The following is a 17249-nucleotide window of genomic DNA, read 5'->3' as shown; positions in this document are numbered from 1 at the left end:
GAACCATCAACGATTCAAGGTGTAATGTTAGATACATGTCATCTCAGGTGAAGTATAGATGTTCGATGAAATGCTTGTGAGAAAAAATGGGGTTAGAAATGCAGAGTTGACAAATACTACTAAGATGAACTAAGTATCATTGTTGAAAGTCACCAACAAAACCGAAATTATTTTGTATAAATGACATATAATAATTTCTTCTCTTCGTTTAATCCTTGTGGTTAAAGATTTTTCAACAATGATCAAATATAATGAAGTCCCGAACAACGCATTCACCTCTTAGTCTCTTTCACTCACATGCACTCTCGTTTGGTTTTTGTTCTTCAATTTTCCCTATGTAAATTGTAAACCCAATTAGTGCTCTATCTTTCAGCTTTTATTTACAAAGAAAAAATGGAGGAAGAATTGCTAGAACACAACATCGATTGCTTTATTTCTTAGCCTCTCCCCCCCTCACTTGCAAGAAGATATTTATTTTCTCTTTTGGGCTATCCGGAAGTAAGCTTTTCCTCTTTCGCACTTTCCTATTTTCAACTCGAATTTTGTGTTTTTTGTTGAAATTTTTATGTTTATGGAACTGCATGTCAATGATCTGGATATCAATTTTAGTTTGAACCAAAACCATCTAATTTTTTTTTTCTTCTTCTTAATCAAAACTTTTAGTTCCTTAGAAAGATATCAATTCATCAGAATAGAAGTGAAAGAGGTCCTAGGCTAAATTTTTTTGATCTTCTTGTTTGGTTTTTTTTTAAATCAGGGAATTGGTTGTATCGACATAGTGAAATCGCCAGGCTCAACGCAAATTGCAGGTACTTTACTGGGAATTGTATTGATTCGACATGTGGTCTTCGGCGTCCTGTGAGTTGTATTCTTTTTAATAAGTTCATGTTGATTATGATAATGATATATCGTGAACGAATTGGATTTTTTACATGTTTTGAAAATTTTATAGTTGAATTGTATTGAATTATAACTTTAGAAGACAATTCTGCATGCACGCAATCTTTACATCATGACATAATATTTTCGAGTTGAGATTGTTTGATATTCATTATATTTGTCATCTGTTGGAAAATCTTTAACCACAAGGATTAAACGAAGAAATTATTATATGTCCTTTATACAAAATAATTCCAGTTTTGTTGGTGACTTTCAATAATGATACTTATTCATCTTAGTAGTATTTGTCAACTCTGCATTTCTAACCCCATTTTTTCTCATAAGCATTTCATCGAACATCTATGCTTCACCTGAGATGACTTGTATCTAACATTATACTTGAATCGTTGATGGTTCCAATAGTCCATTGGTCGGGTCTTCTCTCAATGGACCCTTATTCAAGTCAACATCTCCACATAATTCAAAGTTAGATTATAATTTCTCATGCATCCCCGACTGAAAAGTTACGGTAGAAATGAGAAGAGAGAAGCGAAAAAGGAATTTCGAGATCGAAAAGGAATTTGGGGTTTAAATTGAGGATTGAATTACAAGTTTTAAAAGTTGAGAGACCTAAATGCAAGTGCATGAAAAATTCAGTGACCATATTGCAAATGTACTAACGAGAGTGTAACGCCAGATACTATATTGCAAACGGACTAAATGTTAGAGGACTGTATTACAAGTTTTAAAAGTTGAAAGATCTAAATAAAAGCTTTACAAAAGTTCAATGACCATTACTACACTTTACCCTAAAAAAACTATACAATTTTAATTTAAAAAACAAATTTTGCTGTAAATCGCTCGGGAGAAGCTTCAAATAGTATAAAGCCAAGGCAACTGAGCTACCTTGGCTCACACTGTCAGTCCCTGAGACAGATCAAGCTAGCTGTTTTTCATTATCTATTCACTTATTTTTCTATATTTAAATCTTCAAGATACTTTGCCTCTTCTGCTACTGCCTCCTCTCTCTCTCTCTCTATCTCTCTCTCCCTCTCTCCCTCTCTCCCTCTCTCTCTCTATCTCTCTCTCTCCTCTCTATTTCTTCCATGAAGGAAAGCTAAAAGAGCAGCATTTTAATGCCCCGACAACCGCCTTTAACCTCTACTTGCTTTCTTAAAAGCTAGTAGCAAAAGGGTTCTCCAATTCTTCTGTTTTCAAAAAACCAAAGAGCCTAAAGTTTCAGTTTTTACATCTTTTTTTTCTCCTTTGTCGTTTAAAGGATGAATAAACAAGATGTCATGAAGATGCAGGTATTGTTAGCTCGAATTAGTTCACGTGTTCAAGTTTTTTCTCTCCCAAAGATGCTTTTTGGTTTGATTTTCAACTCTGTTTCTTGTTTTGTTTTCAGACATGGGTTCTCAAAGTGAATATACAGTGTAGCTGTGATGGGTGTAAGCAGAAAATAAGGAAGCTTCTGCAGAAAGTTGATGGTATTTATACATATATACGTGTGTTCGTTTTTTAGCTAGATATTTTTGTTTGATTAGTCTGGATGGATTATAAGAATAGTGGCTCTTAATCATTTAACAACGATCGCTCAAATGCTCTTGCAGACATCGTATCCGAACTTGGAATCTCTAATCATGCTTTAACCACCGAGTTCTTTGGTTATTGCTAGGTATTTTGAGTTTATTTTTTGGGGTTATTGATTTTATTTTTGGTTTTTTTGTTAGGGGTGTATTCCTGTAGCATAAATGCAGATCAAGGGAAGATAACAGTGTCCGGTAATGTCGATCCGGCTGTGCTTATTAAGAAGCTGCAGAAATCTGGGAAACATGCTCAGTTGTGGGGTGGGGCTCAAAAGGGTGGTTGTAATAATTTCCCCAACCAGTTCAAGAACATGAATATGGATGTTGGCAAAGGTGGGAAGGACAACAAGTCTCAAAAGGGCGGTGGCGGCGGAAATAACCAGCAGAAAGGTGGGCAGAAATTGGTGCTACCACAACATATGCAGCAAATGATGAAAGGGTTTAACCCTCCCAAGGACCAGAAATCTGTTAAGTTTCACTTGCCTGAGGATGATGGAAGTGATGATGATTTTGATGATGATTTTGATGATGGAAGTGATGATGATTTTGATGATGAATTTGATGACGAGTTCGATGATGATGAAGAAGATGATGAGTTTGATGATGAGGAACTTGGTCATGGTCATGGACAAATGCAAAACAAGATGGTGGCTATGATGGGAAAAGGCAATGGGGGGCCAAATGCTATGATGAATGGCCAAGCCATGAATGGTAAAAAAGGTGGTGGTGGTGTTGATAATGGAAGGAAAGGGGTAGCTATTGATATGCCTATGGTGATGAAAGGCATGGGGGAGAACAACAAAGAAGGGAAGCATGGTAATGGAGGGAAAAAAGGAGGTGAAAAGAACAGCAAAGGAGGGAAAGGAGGAGATAAACATGGTGGTAAAAAAGGTCGTGGAGGAGGAGGTTTACTTGGTTTTTTCAAGAAGGATAAAGGTGGGAAAGATTCAAGTGCTCGTAGTAAAAAGGGTAAAAATGAATGGGACGACGATGATGATGATTATGTTAATAACAAAGGCTCTTCTCATAAAGGAAAGGGAGGCCATGGCGGCGGCGGCGGCGGAATCAATAATGGCAATGGAGCTAAAAAAGGTGGGGGCAAAAATGGTGATGGTGGTTGGAGCCATCTCAAAAGTGGTGGATTTCAAGACATTGATGTTCTTAATCATGTCAAAGGAGGTGGTGGTGGGGGTGTTGCCACCGGGCACGGCCACCACGGACATGGAGGCGGCGGTGGAGGAAAGAACATGGGGCAAATGGGTTTTGACATGGGCCAAATGGGAAACTACCCAATGAACCAGATGGGTGATTTTGCAGCAGTGCAAGGACTACCAGCACCAATGAATAATGGTGGTGGGTATTATCAAGGGATGGGGCCAGGGAATCCCTATAACCAGCATCAATATATGGCCATGATGACGAATCAACAAAGAGCAAACGGGGGAATGTATCAGCCAATGATGTATGCTCAACCATATCCCCAACCAAGCTATGGTCCTCCCCCAATGCATCCACCACACTCTGAATCTTATGCTCATTACTTCAGTGACGAAAATGCAAACAGCTGCAGTATCATGTGAAATATTCCCCCATAGTAGTGATGTTTTTGGCATTTTACAAAAGTTTGCAAGGGAAATGTTTAGTTTTCCCTTTACTCAATTACCCCAAACCCTTTCTTTGAAGTATGGAGTGAGGCCACTATGTAGTAGAAGAACAATGTACCTAAAGTTTGAGGGATATATGATGAATATATATAGTTCCTTGGTTTCTTTTTCTCAGAAGGTGGACCCAAATGTATTTCTTTGTGAATTGTTGGTTTCAATTGTAAAAACATGTTTGGCATCAATCCCCATCAGGCTCCATTTTTCTCTTCAGCTTTTTGACTACAAAATTTATTTCAACTATTTGCTTACACACAACAATGAAATCTAGTTCCACGCAACGTTAGCTTTAGCATGTGAACCTGCCTTTCAAGGCACTCATTTTCAGGCTGCTATATGCAAATGACGCCTAAATTTTCACATGAACAATGGTTTTTAGAACTAATTTGCCTGAAAATAAATGAATTCACCTTTTATCTCCTTGGCCCTGAGCTTTTTTCTTCCATAAATGGCTTCTTCTCAGCTTTCTTTCGATCTTCTGTATCGCCGTTCTATCAGAATCTTGAACAACTTCAGAGGCCAAACGAGTTTGTTTTGCCAGTGCACAGATATACCAAGACCAATCTCTATGTTGCCAACAATTTTAAAGCACTTTACTATTGTGAATCCAATTTTGTTGTGTTTTGAATGGGAGGTTATTATGGGTTACTTGTGAAGAAAACTACCTTTAATCAACCTACTGCGCCCCTCGATGCCATTCGACTCGATGTGCTAGAGCTAATGCTCACTATTGCCACAATTGCTCCTCCAAGGTCAGACCAGGGTGCCACAACACATGCGGGCTCATGTCGGTGAACCCCGTGACAGGCCTAACTGTCATGGGTGAGCTTGCACAAGATGTTCTGCCAATTCATTCCACTCGAAGGTCTAACCCCGGTCCCCTTGTCATGATAGCTCGGTTCTTGTTCACTTGTGCTCCCAATGAGGTCATTTTACTAGGGTGTTTCATTATTGATCATTAAACGAGGCGTCGGAGGCACAAACCTCAGCACAGTCAATCCTTAAACCAGTACTCTCAGGCATTCCCCCGATAACACCCGTGGGATGATTTGGGGTTTGCTTCAACTCGACAAGTAAACAAAGGAAGCAGACCGAGGGTCCCTAATGTCGACCTAGTGCCCCATGAGCGCCATGTTGTAGCGATTAGTATTGGGCCTTATTGGTATACCAAAAGACGTTGTTGGATTCAATCCTCGTATATGAAAGCCCTGTGAACCGTGGGTTTGAGCCTAGTTGTTTGGCTCCCCTTTAGCTTTGAGCCATCACTCAAGGGTATGAAACTGTCAAAAGTGCTTGAAAATTTGTATTTAAAGGTGTAAATGAATCGAGTTTAAAAAAATAAAATTATGTTTGTATCTTTTTGTTTATTTTTAGGCTAAAGTATACAAATGATCCCGACTATAAGGTATTATTTTATTAAGTCCCTCGACTATTAAAAGTTACAAAATGTTCCTTTGACAATAGAGTGTTACTTTATTGAGTACATTGACTATTAAAAGTTACAAAATGGTCATTCGACTATTCTTTATGTTCCAAACTCGTCTTTCTCCATTAAAAAAATTAGCGACTGTCTAAGCTAAACGTTAACATAATGATTAGTATATGAAAGTTGTTTGAGATTCTAGATCAAATTTTATCATATCATAATCATCAAGTTGGCGTTCAACTAAGAATATCATCAATTTTTAATAGAAAAAGACGAGTTTGGGAGATTAGAGAAATGAACCTCAGAAACTGCACCCTGTAACATGTTTTTACCAATCCATAAGACTTCCAGTTCCTTGAGCTCTCCAAGCCATTCAAGTAGAGACCCGTTGAATCGATTTTCGGATATGTTCACTTCTCTCAAGGATGCAAGTGTTCTTAATGAGTCTGGAATTGAACCAGAAATCGAATTCTTAGTAAGGTAAAGGAAACGTAGATTTCTGAATAGACCAATTTGATTGCTCAAGTGACCAGAAATAATGCAGTTAACCAGAAACAAGGACTCGAGTCTATTGGACATGCATCCTGACAGAGATTCTAAGACTTGTGACATGTCTTGATTCAACCTGACACCAGACAGAACAAGATTTGTCAAGCTGCAAAGGTTTCCCAATGATCTTAATGCTGCTCCTTCAAGATTGTTGTTAGTGAAGATGAGGCTTATGGCCGATGTCAAGTTTTCAACATCCTCGAGATTGTGCCTTGCAAGTTATTCGGCCTGAGATTGAGGTACTGAAGATGGTTCAAACCGTACATCCAACCGGGTATGGATGAATTGAATTGGTTGCTTGATAAGCTGAGATAGGTAAGAGAGGTCATGTTTCTTAGACTATCAGGGAAATGACCCCGGAAACTGTTATGATCAAGTGAAATCAGGGAAGTAAGGGTAAAAATCCAGCTGAAAATGGAGTTACTAAATGTGTTATAGGAAAGTTCCAGAGTTACCAGAGTTGAAAAATTAACAGTTTTCAATGGAGGAAAAGGATCAAGATCACAATCGGATAGATGTAAGACACTAAGAGAAGGGAGAGCACTTGTCACCTCAAACCAATCGGAGGCGTTGCTGAGAGTTATGCCACTCAAATCAAGGTGTTTCAGCTTTGTAAGATTTGTAAGCCATTGAAGATTCTCTGCTTACAGGGAATCATATAATGCATCATCAAGATACTGCACATTTGTAAGGTTTCCGAGTTGAGCAGGGATCGATCCCTCGAATCCAGCATTAGAGAAGATGAGGTATCTGAGACTGTGCAATGAACCTAGGAACCCAGGAATTTGTCCTCCGAAGTTGTTTCCACTCAGGTCCAGGTACCCCAAATGCTTCAAACCAAGCAGAGAATCTACCTTACCACTCAATCTAGATCGCTTGAAAGGCTTGCCTGGAAAGGCGGTTTCATCGCTTGGGTTACGAAGATTTCCAAGATGAAGCTCAACGATACGACCAGTCACATTGTCGCATACAATCCCAGTCCAGTCACAACAGTTGCCCCCATTGCTGCTCCAAGAGGCAAGCAGGTCTGAAGCATGTAAGGTCTTGTTTGAACCTCAGAAGAGCCTGTCTCTCACTTTCAAGACAAGCAGCATCCGAGATCACATTGCAAAGGCTATTAACAAGAAAACTCAGGCAAAGAAACTCTAGCAAAACAACAGTTCCAAATCTCTTAGAATCGTCCATGATCATGCAAAATGAAGCAAAACGGAGTCGGTATATTCGTCTCCTTCATCTTGAAGCTAATTTATGGACATGGATGAATCTTTCCTGATTTATTTAATTCTTTTACGTATGAAATCTTATCTTATATGACAATTATGCTGATCAGTTCTTTAATGGGAGAAGACGCTCACATATGCAGAAAATTTATAGTTGCCATAGTTGGTTTCACCTACTACAATCAAATTATGTAAAATAGTAAACCTGCTTAGTGAAATGTCAAAATTTTGAGAGTTAGTAAAATGTAAAGTTTTCATCTTTTAACAGATTGTTGCAGCTTCGCCTATTTCTTTGAAACCTGTTTCTTGTACATGGGTACTTGTATTAAAAAATACATGTTCATAGGTGTACCAAGACAGTCAGTTTCTATTTTACTGCAGTCTATCAACCAAAGTCTAAATGCTAATTGAGCCAATTTCTATGATATATTTATATTTTTCTGGAAAGACTTTGTTGCTGAGAGACAAAAGGGGTAAAAGGACTCATTCAGCCGCCCAGTGTCTTAGAGGGAGGTACCACCTGTGTGGCAAGACTGTCATGGAGAAAATATTTTCGCCGTATTTGATATATGTCACCTAATATATGTAACTGTTTCCTTTTCTTTTTAGTATGAATGGAGAAAATATACATTATGGCACTCCGACAAATCCTTGTGCACCAGATACGGTACCTGGAGGATCTTCTGGTGGCTCCGCCGTTGCAGTAAGCGCAGGGCTCGTCGACTTTTCCCTAGGTGTCTGCAAATTCTATGGAAGACTATTTTATAACTTTTAATAATCATAAGACTCAACAAAATAACGTTTTATAGTCAGAAGACGATTTGTTTATTGATTTTTTTTATTGAAGGTGTAAATAAGTTAACAATATAACGACCGAACTATTACAAATTGATAGGTAAATGATTAATATTTACTGTTTTTTTTCAAGATAAAAGTAAAAGTGACATTTATAATAAATCACCCTTAACTTTTTATTTATTTATTTGAATAACACTCTTTAACTTTTGACTTGACCACCATATCTTCACCTTTAAAGCATCTGGCGATTTACTTTCTTTAAACAGTATTTGAACTTATGACTTGTAAAGGACCTAAAGCAAAACATCATTGACCTAACAATCCCAGTCTTTGTTTAATGCTTAAAAATCATCAAAGCCATGCTTTTTGATTAAGGCATTTCTTGGGAATGAAGATTTATGTAAGTGTTTTGGAGGATAAATATTCATGAATGAATTTGTTGTGAATCTCACCTCAACTTCCCGGAAATGTTATAGACCTATTAAATATATGGATAAATACAAGATTTTATGTTAACATAGACTAGTTTCTAAAGTTCTATGAATCCAAAATAGATTACTAATAAAAAATACAAATATGTATATATATAACAAAATCCGTTCCTCTCGATCTATCCCGCGCAGATACAGCACTCCTAATTACGTGAACCTGACGCATTGACCCACCCCTCGGTTCAGTCATAGCCACTTTGCCCATCCAACACTCCTTGGCTCTCGCCAGCTTCTTTTTCTCTATATAAACACACCCATGCATTTAATTCCTCCTGCACCAGCAGACACTATACAAACACAAGAATGCTTACATTCGTTGCTTCCTGCATCCGATGGGTCATGTCCAGTGAACTCGTCGCAGGGTCGAATAAGAGGCTATACACGACAAGCAAGGAAAAGAGTTTCTTCGATGATTCGATACCGAGTACAAAACCGTTGCTGGAAGTTAAAGATCGAGACGACATGGAGAGAAGTCGCAGTGATTTTTATTCGAAAGGAAGTCCCATAAAAGTAAAGGTGAAGATGACAAAGCAAGAAGCTGCTCGGTTGCTTTCTAAGTGTAAAGATGGGGGGGTTCTTGAATTCAGAGATGTGGCTGAGGCGATTGCGAACCTCCCGATGGACCGAGTCAATGTTGTGAATCCTGATAGCTTGGCAGAGCACTCGCAGTTGGCTGAATCCGCGGATTCTCGATCAGTTTCTTATTGTATGTCGAAACATACATATACTACCTAATATTTAGGTTGAAGAAAAGGTACAATTTTCATGGTAACACTTGATTCAATGGAAAGTTTGGGTTTGGGATTTGAATACAATACAATACAGTATTTTGCACACACAGTAGTATGCTGCACTGACAGAGAAAGATACCACCAGATGTGACCATTTGATTGTATTCAATTAGGGTCCTAGTTTCTTCTTAGAGATTGGAAGAATTAGAGTCATAAATAAGGTGAGACAGGTTACGAGTTATTCGAATTTAATTCAATCGAAATCTGGTCTACACTTGAAATGACAAACTCGAATTTATGTTTGAGTCAAATTTTTAATGAACTGAAACAAGCTAATTGTTATATGACTTAAAAACATCACAAACAACTTTAAAAAATAATATATTGAATTTTTAGTTTTTTTAAAATTAAATTTATTTATAATACTAATATTTATATGTTAATTTTTGTTAAAAATAAGACGAACAGATCATGAGCTACTCGAATTTAATTCGATCAAAATCTAATCCACACTTGAATTAAATAAACTCGAATTCAAGTTTGAATCGAATTCTTAATGATACACGACTTAAAAAGATCACAACAACTTTAAAAAACAATACATTAGATTTTTAATTTTTTAAAATTAAATTTATTAATAATACTAATATTTATATGTTAACTTTATAAATAAAAGTATAAAACTTTCATGTATTCAAAATTTAAGTTTAAATTCAAGTTCAGGTTTAAACTCGAGTTTCAATTTTAAATCAAACTCTAATTTAAGTTTAGATAATATTAATATTTATATGTATTTTACACACAATAGTGTGCTGCACTGATACCACCAGATGTGAACATTTGGTCTTATTCAATTAGAGTTATAGCTTTTTCTTAGAGAATTATAAAAATTAGAGTTGTAAATAAAATCAGATAGATCTCGACTCAATTAAAATTCAATCAATATTTAAATCTAATAAACTTGAATTCTTAATAAACCAAAATGAATGAAATTAAGACCGAAACAAATGAACTTAAACGCGAATTCTTAATAAACCAAAACGAACTACATGATATCTAAAATCCCAAATAATTCAGAAAAATAGTATATTAAAATTTTAATTTCTTAATTTAAACTACTACTAATATTAATATTTATATATTATTTTTTTAAAAAATATATTATATAAAGCTCTCCTATATTTATTATTTAATGTTCAAATTTAAATCTTTCAAAAAAATAATAATGTTCAAATTTAAACTCGAGTTTGAGTTAATGAACTTTGATCTAAGTCTAAAAACACTTCAAATTCAATTTCTTTTAAATTTAAGTCGAACTTCAATTTAAGTTTAAGAATTTAAGAATTTTAAACTCGTAAACTTTTGAAATTTTAAGAAAAATTAAGGATTTTAAACTCGCAAACTTTCGAATCAGAGTCAAATTCAACTTTAAAATTTTTAAACCGAATCATGCTCTTGAACTCGACTTGAGTCATTTACTGTCCTTTAAAAGACTGTAGGTACTTCCTGCATGAACAAAACCACCCCAACATTATCATCAAACCAACATTAAACTCTTGCTATTGAGGTTGCCATCCTAGAAGTTTTACTTATAGATTACCATTCGTACTTATACAGTAGACTAAAACACTTAAGGCAGGGAGCTTGAATGACCGTTTCAAGAATTGACTACGGTTCCGCCATTAAGGTGAAGGACTTGACCAGTTATGTAAGAGGAGCAGACACTACAAGCAAGGAACACAGCACGGTGCGACTTCAATAGGGTGACCGGCTCTCTTCATCGGCACTTGACTTCCAAACTGGGAAGGTCTTCTCTTCGCGAACGATGCGGGTATAAGCGGAGTCCATATCGGCCCCGGTGCGACACCGTTGACACGGATGCCTCTGTTCACCAGCTGAAGTGCAAGGCCTCTGTTCACCCTTGGTTGCAGTGTAAACGAGCAGCGTAGCGTTCCCTTTATACGCATTCACCGATGTTATGTTTATTATCGAGCTGCCTTCCTTCACGTGCTCCAAAGCATGCCTACAAAAATTGTCACACTCGTATTCAATGAAAGCCATAATACTAAATTAAATTAATTACATCAAAAGTCCGAAAATAATGATTCTTATTCTATATTAATTCCTAAACTTTTAAATATTTCAATTTGATCCCTAAACTATAACCATTATTCTAAATTGGTCCTTAAACTTCTATATATTTCAGTTTCATCCCCTACTATGATCTTCATTCTAAATTGATCTCAAACTTTTGAACATTTTAATTTCATCCCAAATTATATGTATATACTAACCACAATTAGGGGTGAACGTTCAATCAAGTCGAGTCAAAAAATTTCGAGTTATTCTAGTTGACGAGTCCTATTTTACAACTCAGACTTGATTTAAAAAAATCGAGTCGAATTTATAAAATTTGATTTGAATCAAGTTGACTTTTCGAGTTTATGTTTAAATTTAATTGTAAATATTTATAATATCATTTGATTCTAATTTAAGTAACTTTCTATAACCATTTATATAATACAAATATATTTATTCATATTTTTCTTCTTAAATGATATACATATATCATACAAAGTCCAAAGACTAGACTCAAACTTGAAAATAAATCCACTAATTACTAAAAAATCTCGAGTTATTTGAGTTGCATTTTACCACTCGATTTGAACTTGAAATTTTTTCAAGTCGAGTCGAGTTTATGAAATTGAAACTCAAAGTCAATTCGACTCGAGTTTTTTTAGTTGAATCGAGTCGGAAAATTTGATTTTTCGAATCAAGTCGAGTTTGCTCACCCCTAACCACAACCAAGTTAACCAAGTTATATTATTATATGTTTGACAAAAATAAAATCTAGGTTAAACTACGGTTGAAACAAATTACATATATGGATGAATTTGAGAATAAAATTGAAAGATGCAAAAGTTTGAGAACCAATTTAGATGAGAGTCATAGTTTGAGGATGAAATTATAATATTCAAAAGTTTAATGACTAATTTATAATAAAAGTCATAATTTGAGGATGAAATTAAAATATCTTGCACTAAAGAAATAAAAGTCATGGTTTAGGGATACATGATATAATTAACTCTACTAAATTGCAGTAAAGAAACTTCTTAATAAATCACAACATAATGCACAATATCCGCAACCATGACAATCACGACTTAGTACTATGATCAAAGCACACATTGCGCCTGATTTTCATTACCTGATCATGAAGAAGTAAGAGAAGATGTTGGTCCTAAACACCCTTAAAAGCCTTTCCTCATCGATCTCCTCGACGTTGCTTGTCTCATGGTGTACGACGACATTGTTAACCATAACATCGATCACACCGTATGCTTTCATGACTTCATTGATGACCTTTTTGCAGTTCTCGTCAAACCCCAAAACAGTCGATAAACCAATTGGATCCTTTATGTTGGTTGTCTTATCCTTTTTCACCATCTCGAGAGTGTCCTTTGCGTCCTTATCCTCCCTGCCCTTCACATATTTATGTTGGGACCGTCAGCGCACCTATGGCGCAGCGGAAACAAAACTGTGACAGTCTCACCAGCAATCCAAGTACGTTAAATCTGAAATTGGTAGGAAGAGATGTGATTACTTACATTGAGTTCCTTGAAAAACAACAAATACAACAACGACTAATGGAAATCACGAACAGTTCGAATCTTAGCCTCCACGAAAATTTGTCTCGACCTCCACTTAGTTCACCCTGTTGAATAGCTATTAAGAGCAAAACCTTTTCTAAAAGGGTTCTAGGAATTTCTAGATTTTTTAAAAGACATAAAAAACGAATGCTAGACCAATATATCCTTTATATATGTGTCGCCCTAACTATTAGGGTTTTTTAAAAATTCCAAATTTAATTGGGAGTATAATTACTTTAATTATATTATTAAATCTAGTATTCTTGTGCAATTAAAATTACTCTCTCTCTACATACACGCATATATATATATATATATTAAATACACAATTTATTCATGTACAATCAAATTGTACATATGTGACATTTATGAGTTGCTCTCTTTTCAACCATTGGGTGCGACCCTGTAGGTTCCTGTAATGTTGGTAGTAATAATTAGAACTATTCTAATATTACAAACAATGAGTGACATCTAGCAATATGTCATTGTTACCTAAGTTATGGAAGTCATGATTCAACATAACATGTTCGTGACTAATTCTTTTAATGTACTATATCTTTTTGTCCTTTATATCTAGAATAGACACAAGTCTTGGAACAGTCATGTAACACCCCAACCCGTACCCGACCCGGATACGAGTTCGAGATGTCACATTGCCTTTTTAATATATTGTTCAATTGTGTTTGGTATAAAATTTTGAGATAAAAACGTATTTATGAACAGTAAAATACAGTATGAACAATATCGTGAACAATGCCATGAACAGTGCTGCAGTGCATCGATGCACCAAAATTTCGAAGCAAATTTATGCATCGATGCACTGCTACAGTGATTTTCGTAAAACATACATAAAACTCGTAAAAAAATTAACCGTTCATTACTATACATTTACATAAATACGTTTAAACATTAGAAAACTCATTCATATGATTTTACAAACCAATTAGAGCATATCGTATTGAAATCTTTATTACATGCCAGCCACTATAATTTTTACAAAATACATACTATTAACTTCTTTTCTGATTTGATCTTTGGAAAGGAGAAACTGACCTGTCTTGTATAACTTTTATCAATTTTTCTCTTCTCGAAACCTACGTGTGAAACAATCACACGTTAAGTCATAGACTTAGCGAGGCATATAAACATATAATGGAAACCGTAAAACATTTCATAAATAAATACACTTAACCTCCTATAATTCATATCAAATGCATGAACATTTATTACGATCATATCATATAAAAACATATATTATTTCTGTAATATATACCCACATGCACATATATCCTGATCAACACGTTTAACATTTCATATCCATTATCATTAATCCTTATAATTAACAATCTTATACATAACGTATCATGCATTAACCAAGCAATACACCGTTACATAAATCATGTGATCTATTCCATATAACAGATCACATATACATATCATATTCAGTATACTTAAGGTATGTGAGTACACTGAGGTTGTGCGCAAATGCTGTCACCACAGCTCGTATAAATTGCACTGAAGTGCTACGTAGAATTTGCACCGAAGTGCCACGTAGAAATGCACCGTAGTGCCATATAAGATTGTCCATAAGGACCGCATATAAATTTCTTAAGAATCATATACATATACCAAGGATTAAGTAAGTGTCTCAAAAGACCTCATACATGCTCCAAAGAATACATATACGTCCCGAAGGACCACGTAGAATTTTCCCGAAATACCTCGTAGACCCTCTACTCTTGGCATATCAACTATACCTATAGCTCTTCGTATCATATAACATGGGCATTATTCTTATGCTTCATATATTCATGTACTCATATCATTGCTCTTATGATCACATATCACATGTGCATATAATCACGTAGTTTACTTTCATGTAATTCATGTCACTTTTCATATGAATTCATATTCATATGTCACATAGCTTGTATCATATAACATGCTCTATTCTCTTATGTTCACCTGACATATAATGCATACAAATTATATTCATATATGCCTTTACTCATGAATTCATACATCAAACAAATCATATCATCTCTTGTTTCATATGTTTCCAATATATCACATATATCACTAGTGCATTTTCACATAAACATGTAAATCATGTAACATAAAAGAATATATATATATATATATCCATTTCTATATACTAATACACATATAATAATCACATAACATTTTAAAAGTTACTTCTTACCATAATAACTCCATCATTGGCTCATCGCAAGCCAATGTTTGTTCAAGAACCTAAGTACAGAATAAATTGCACTCACCTTAGCCTTGCTTTGATTCGATCCTAACTCTTTGATTGTTCCAGAACTTGTTTAGTCTCAATATCTACATAAACATAATTTCCGAAATAATTATCAAAAGCCTAAACCTTATAACTTGGTATTAATAACTTAGGCTAATTTAATGAACCAAAATTCCATTTTTTATTTAGGGGTGTATCGATGCACTAGTGCATCGATACACAAAATAGTTTTGAAATTTCCATGCATCGATGCACCTTCAAAATTGTCTTAGTGCATCGATACATACTCATAGTGATATATGTATAAAATTTTCATCAATACTTCACCCAAATTTTCATGTATAAAATCCTTATCATGCTACTAAATTCATCTATAACAATTTTAACCAATTCTATCATTCCAATACCCTATAATCTTCCATATTTCGTCCAAATTCTTAAAGCTAAGAATCATACCAAATTTTCCATGTTATCCAAACTTGATTCTAACTTCTTATTCTCATAGATGACAAGACAAATTCATCCTCCAAATTCATTTAAACATTCTTATTCAAAATTTCACTTAAAACCCCATTTTCTTTAATCTTTCATAACTTCTTTATCTTCTGATTTTAAGACAAATTAAGCTTTCCTTAAGCTTAATTATCATTTAAGGATCAAAACCCAACCTTTAATTGAACAAAGAAATGTCGGGAAATTTAATTCCCAACATATGCTCCACATGGGTATTATAATACCCATTAATTATTATTTTATTATTTCCTTTATTCAATGACCATTTTGCCCTTTATTTCCTTTGATAATTACTAAAAACTTTCAGGAAATACTTTCAAATAAATCATTGAACCTTTCAACTTTTCCATTTTAATCATCAAATTCTGAAATTTTACAATTTAATCACTAACCCATAGTTTGGGATGTTACAAGTCACACTTGTATAACCCATCTATTATTTTTTGATATCTAGAATAGACTATAATAAATGAATAATTTGTGATATCTCATATAAACTTATTCGAGCATGGTCATGCATTTCTAGTCTCACTCAATCAAGTGGCCTGTGATATATTTTTTTATTATGTAGGAAGGACAAATCCTATCTCGATCATTCACACCCCGCTACATATATCGTGATATGTTCAATGTAAGTCTTTATAGTACAACCAGTTATGGAGCACACTTAACTTTATCAAAACATACAACAATATATGTTGAGATTGTAATAATCTCAAGTCTAAGGATTATACATATAGTTGTCACTATGAGCAATATCGTGACCATCACATAATAATCCAAGACATATGTTCATTGCGAGTCAATCCAATATATTGTTCTCTGACAATATATTCATGTATTAATTTTGATATCTCTATGTCAATGACAACTCTTTGTCATAAATCAATATCATGTTAGTCTTAAGCGTATTATTATTGTCCATGCCCATAATAATACTTGACTAAGGATCTTTTAATAATAATTAAATTATTATACGAACATTATTATCTTTTAGATTATTCAATCTACATAAATAAATAAAATAAAAAAAGAAAATAACGGTAATGCATTTATTTGATAAATACGATAAATAAAACGTGTATACAATCATCATATGATTGATCTTCGGGCATACTCTATCAATTTGAAGGTCACAGTTGCACCCTCTTAGCAAACAAGATGAAAACGAAGCCACCTTTCCCTACAAAAGAGAAGAAAATTATTCATGCATGAGAAAAATTATAATTTCAGGCTTGTAATCTTGGCTACTGAACTGAGGGACAGTTCATAACATGTTCTTTTCCCGGTTGTGAATCTTGCTTCTGAGGAGGCTACTGCTGCTGACCACCAGAAGCCATTTTGGTCCCGAAGAATCTAACGACTTTCTTGGGAAAGTTATTTCGATGAAGTGTGAAGTGGAGTTTGTTCGGATACCGAGAAAATACAATGGAAGTGAGTAGTGAACGGGAAAACATGTATAGGGTGGTGGCCGCCGCCGGT

The 17249-nt window shown here is 34.8% G+C and overlaps 2 protein-coding genes and 1 pseudogene across 3 annotated transcripts; 2 read left to right on the top strand and 1 right to left on the bottom strand.

Moving 5' to 3' along the window:
• The first annotated feature begins 1910 nt into the window (after positions 1-1910).
• On the top strand, positions 1911-4314 carry LOC120189540 (heavy metal-associated isoprenylated plant protein 34-like). 2 transcript variants are annotated; one of them, XM_039192801.1, is made up of 4 exons: positions 1911-2189; positions 2288-2369; positions 2613-2966; positions 3003-4314. In XM_039192801.1, exons 1-4 carry the CDS (start codon positions 2160-2162, stop codon positions 4046-4048), a joined length of 1512 nt encoding a protein of 503 aa, XP_039048732.1. In that variant the 5' UTR covers positions 1911-2159; the 3' UTR covers positions 4049-4314. The 2 variants fall into 2 exon arrangements, with proteins under 2 accessions (XP_039048732.1, XP_039048731.1); XM_039192800.1 differs by having other exon boundaries at positions 2613-4314.
• Positions 4315-8909: 4595 nt separating this feature from the next.
• On the top strand, positions 8910-9348 carry LOC120189641. The gene has a single exon (XM_039192861.1). It carries the CDS (start codon positions 8917-8919, stop codon positions 9346-9348), a length of 432 nt encoding a protein of 143 aa, XP_039048792.1. The 5' UTR covers positions 8910-8916.
• A 1653-nt stretch (positions 9349-11001) lies between these two features.
• Positions 11002-17107, bottom strand: LOC120189640 (annotated as a pseudogene).
• Positions 17108-17249: the final 142 nt, after the last annotated feature.

This window comes from Hibiscus syriacus, unplaced genomic scaffold, assembly GCF_006381635.1.
Source record: "Hibiscus syriacus cultivar Baekdansim isolate YM2019G1 unplaced genomic scaffold, ASM638163v2 tig00116958_pilon, whole genome shotgun sequence".
Taxonomy (NCBI): domain Eukaryota; kingdom Viridiplantae; phylum Streptophyta; class Magnoliopsida; order Malvales; family Malvaceae; genus Hibiscus; species Hibiscus syriacus.
This window is presented reverse-complemented; position numbering and strand designations above follow the sequence as displayed.

Excerpts from the sequence above, each read along its gene's own strand:
- LOC120189540 (XM_039192800.1), top strand. The coding sequence starts at position 2,160 with ATGAATAAACAAGATGTCATGAAGATGCAG. Across the intron at positions 2,190-2,287 it reads AAGATGTCATGAAGATGCAG|ACATGGGTTCTCAAAGTGAA; the intron begins GTATTGTTAGCT and ends TTTTGTTTTCAG. Across the intron at positions 2,370-2,612 it reads GCTTCTGCAGAAAGTTGATG|GGGTGTATTCCTGTAGCATA; the intron begins GTATTTATACAT and ends TTTTTTTGTTAG.
- LOC120189641 (XM_039192861.1), top strand. The coding sequence starts at position 8,917 with ATGCTTACATTCGTTGCTTCCTGCATCCGATGGGTCATGTCCAGTGAA.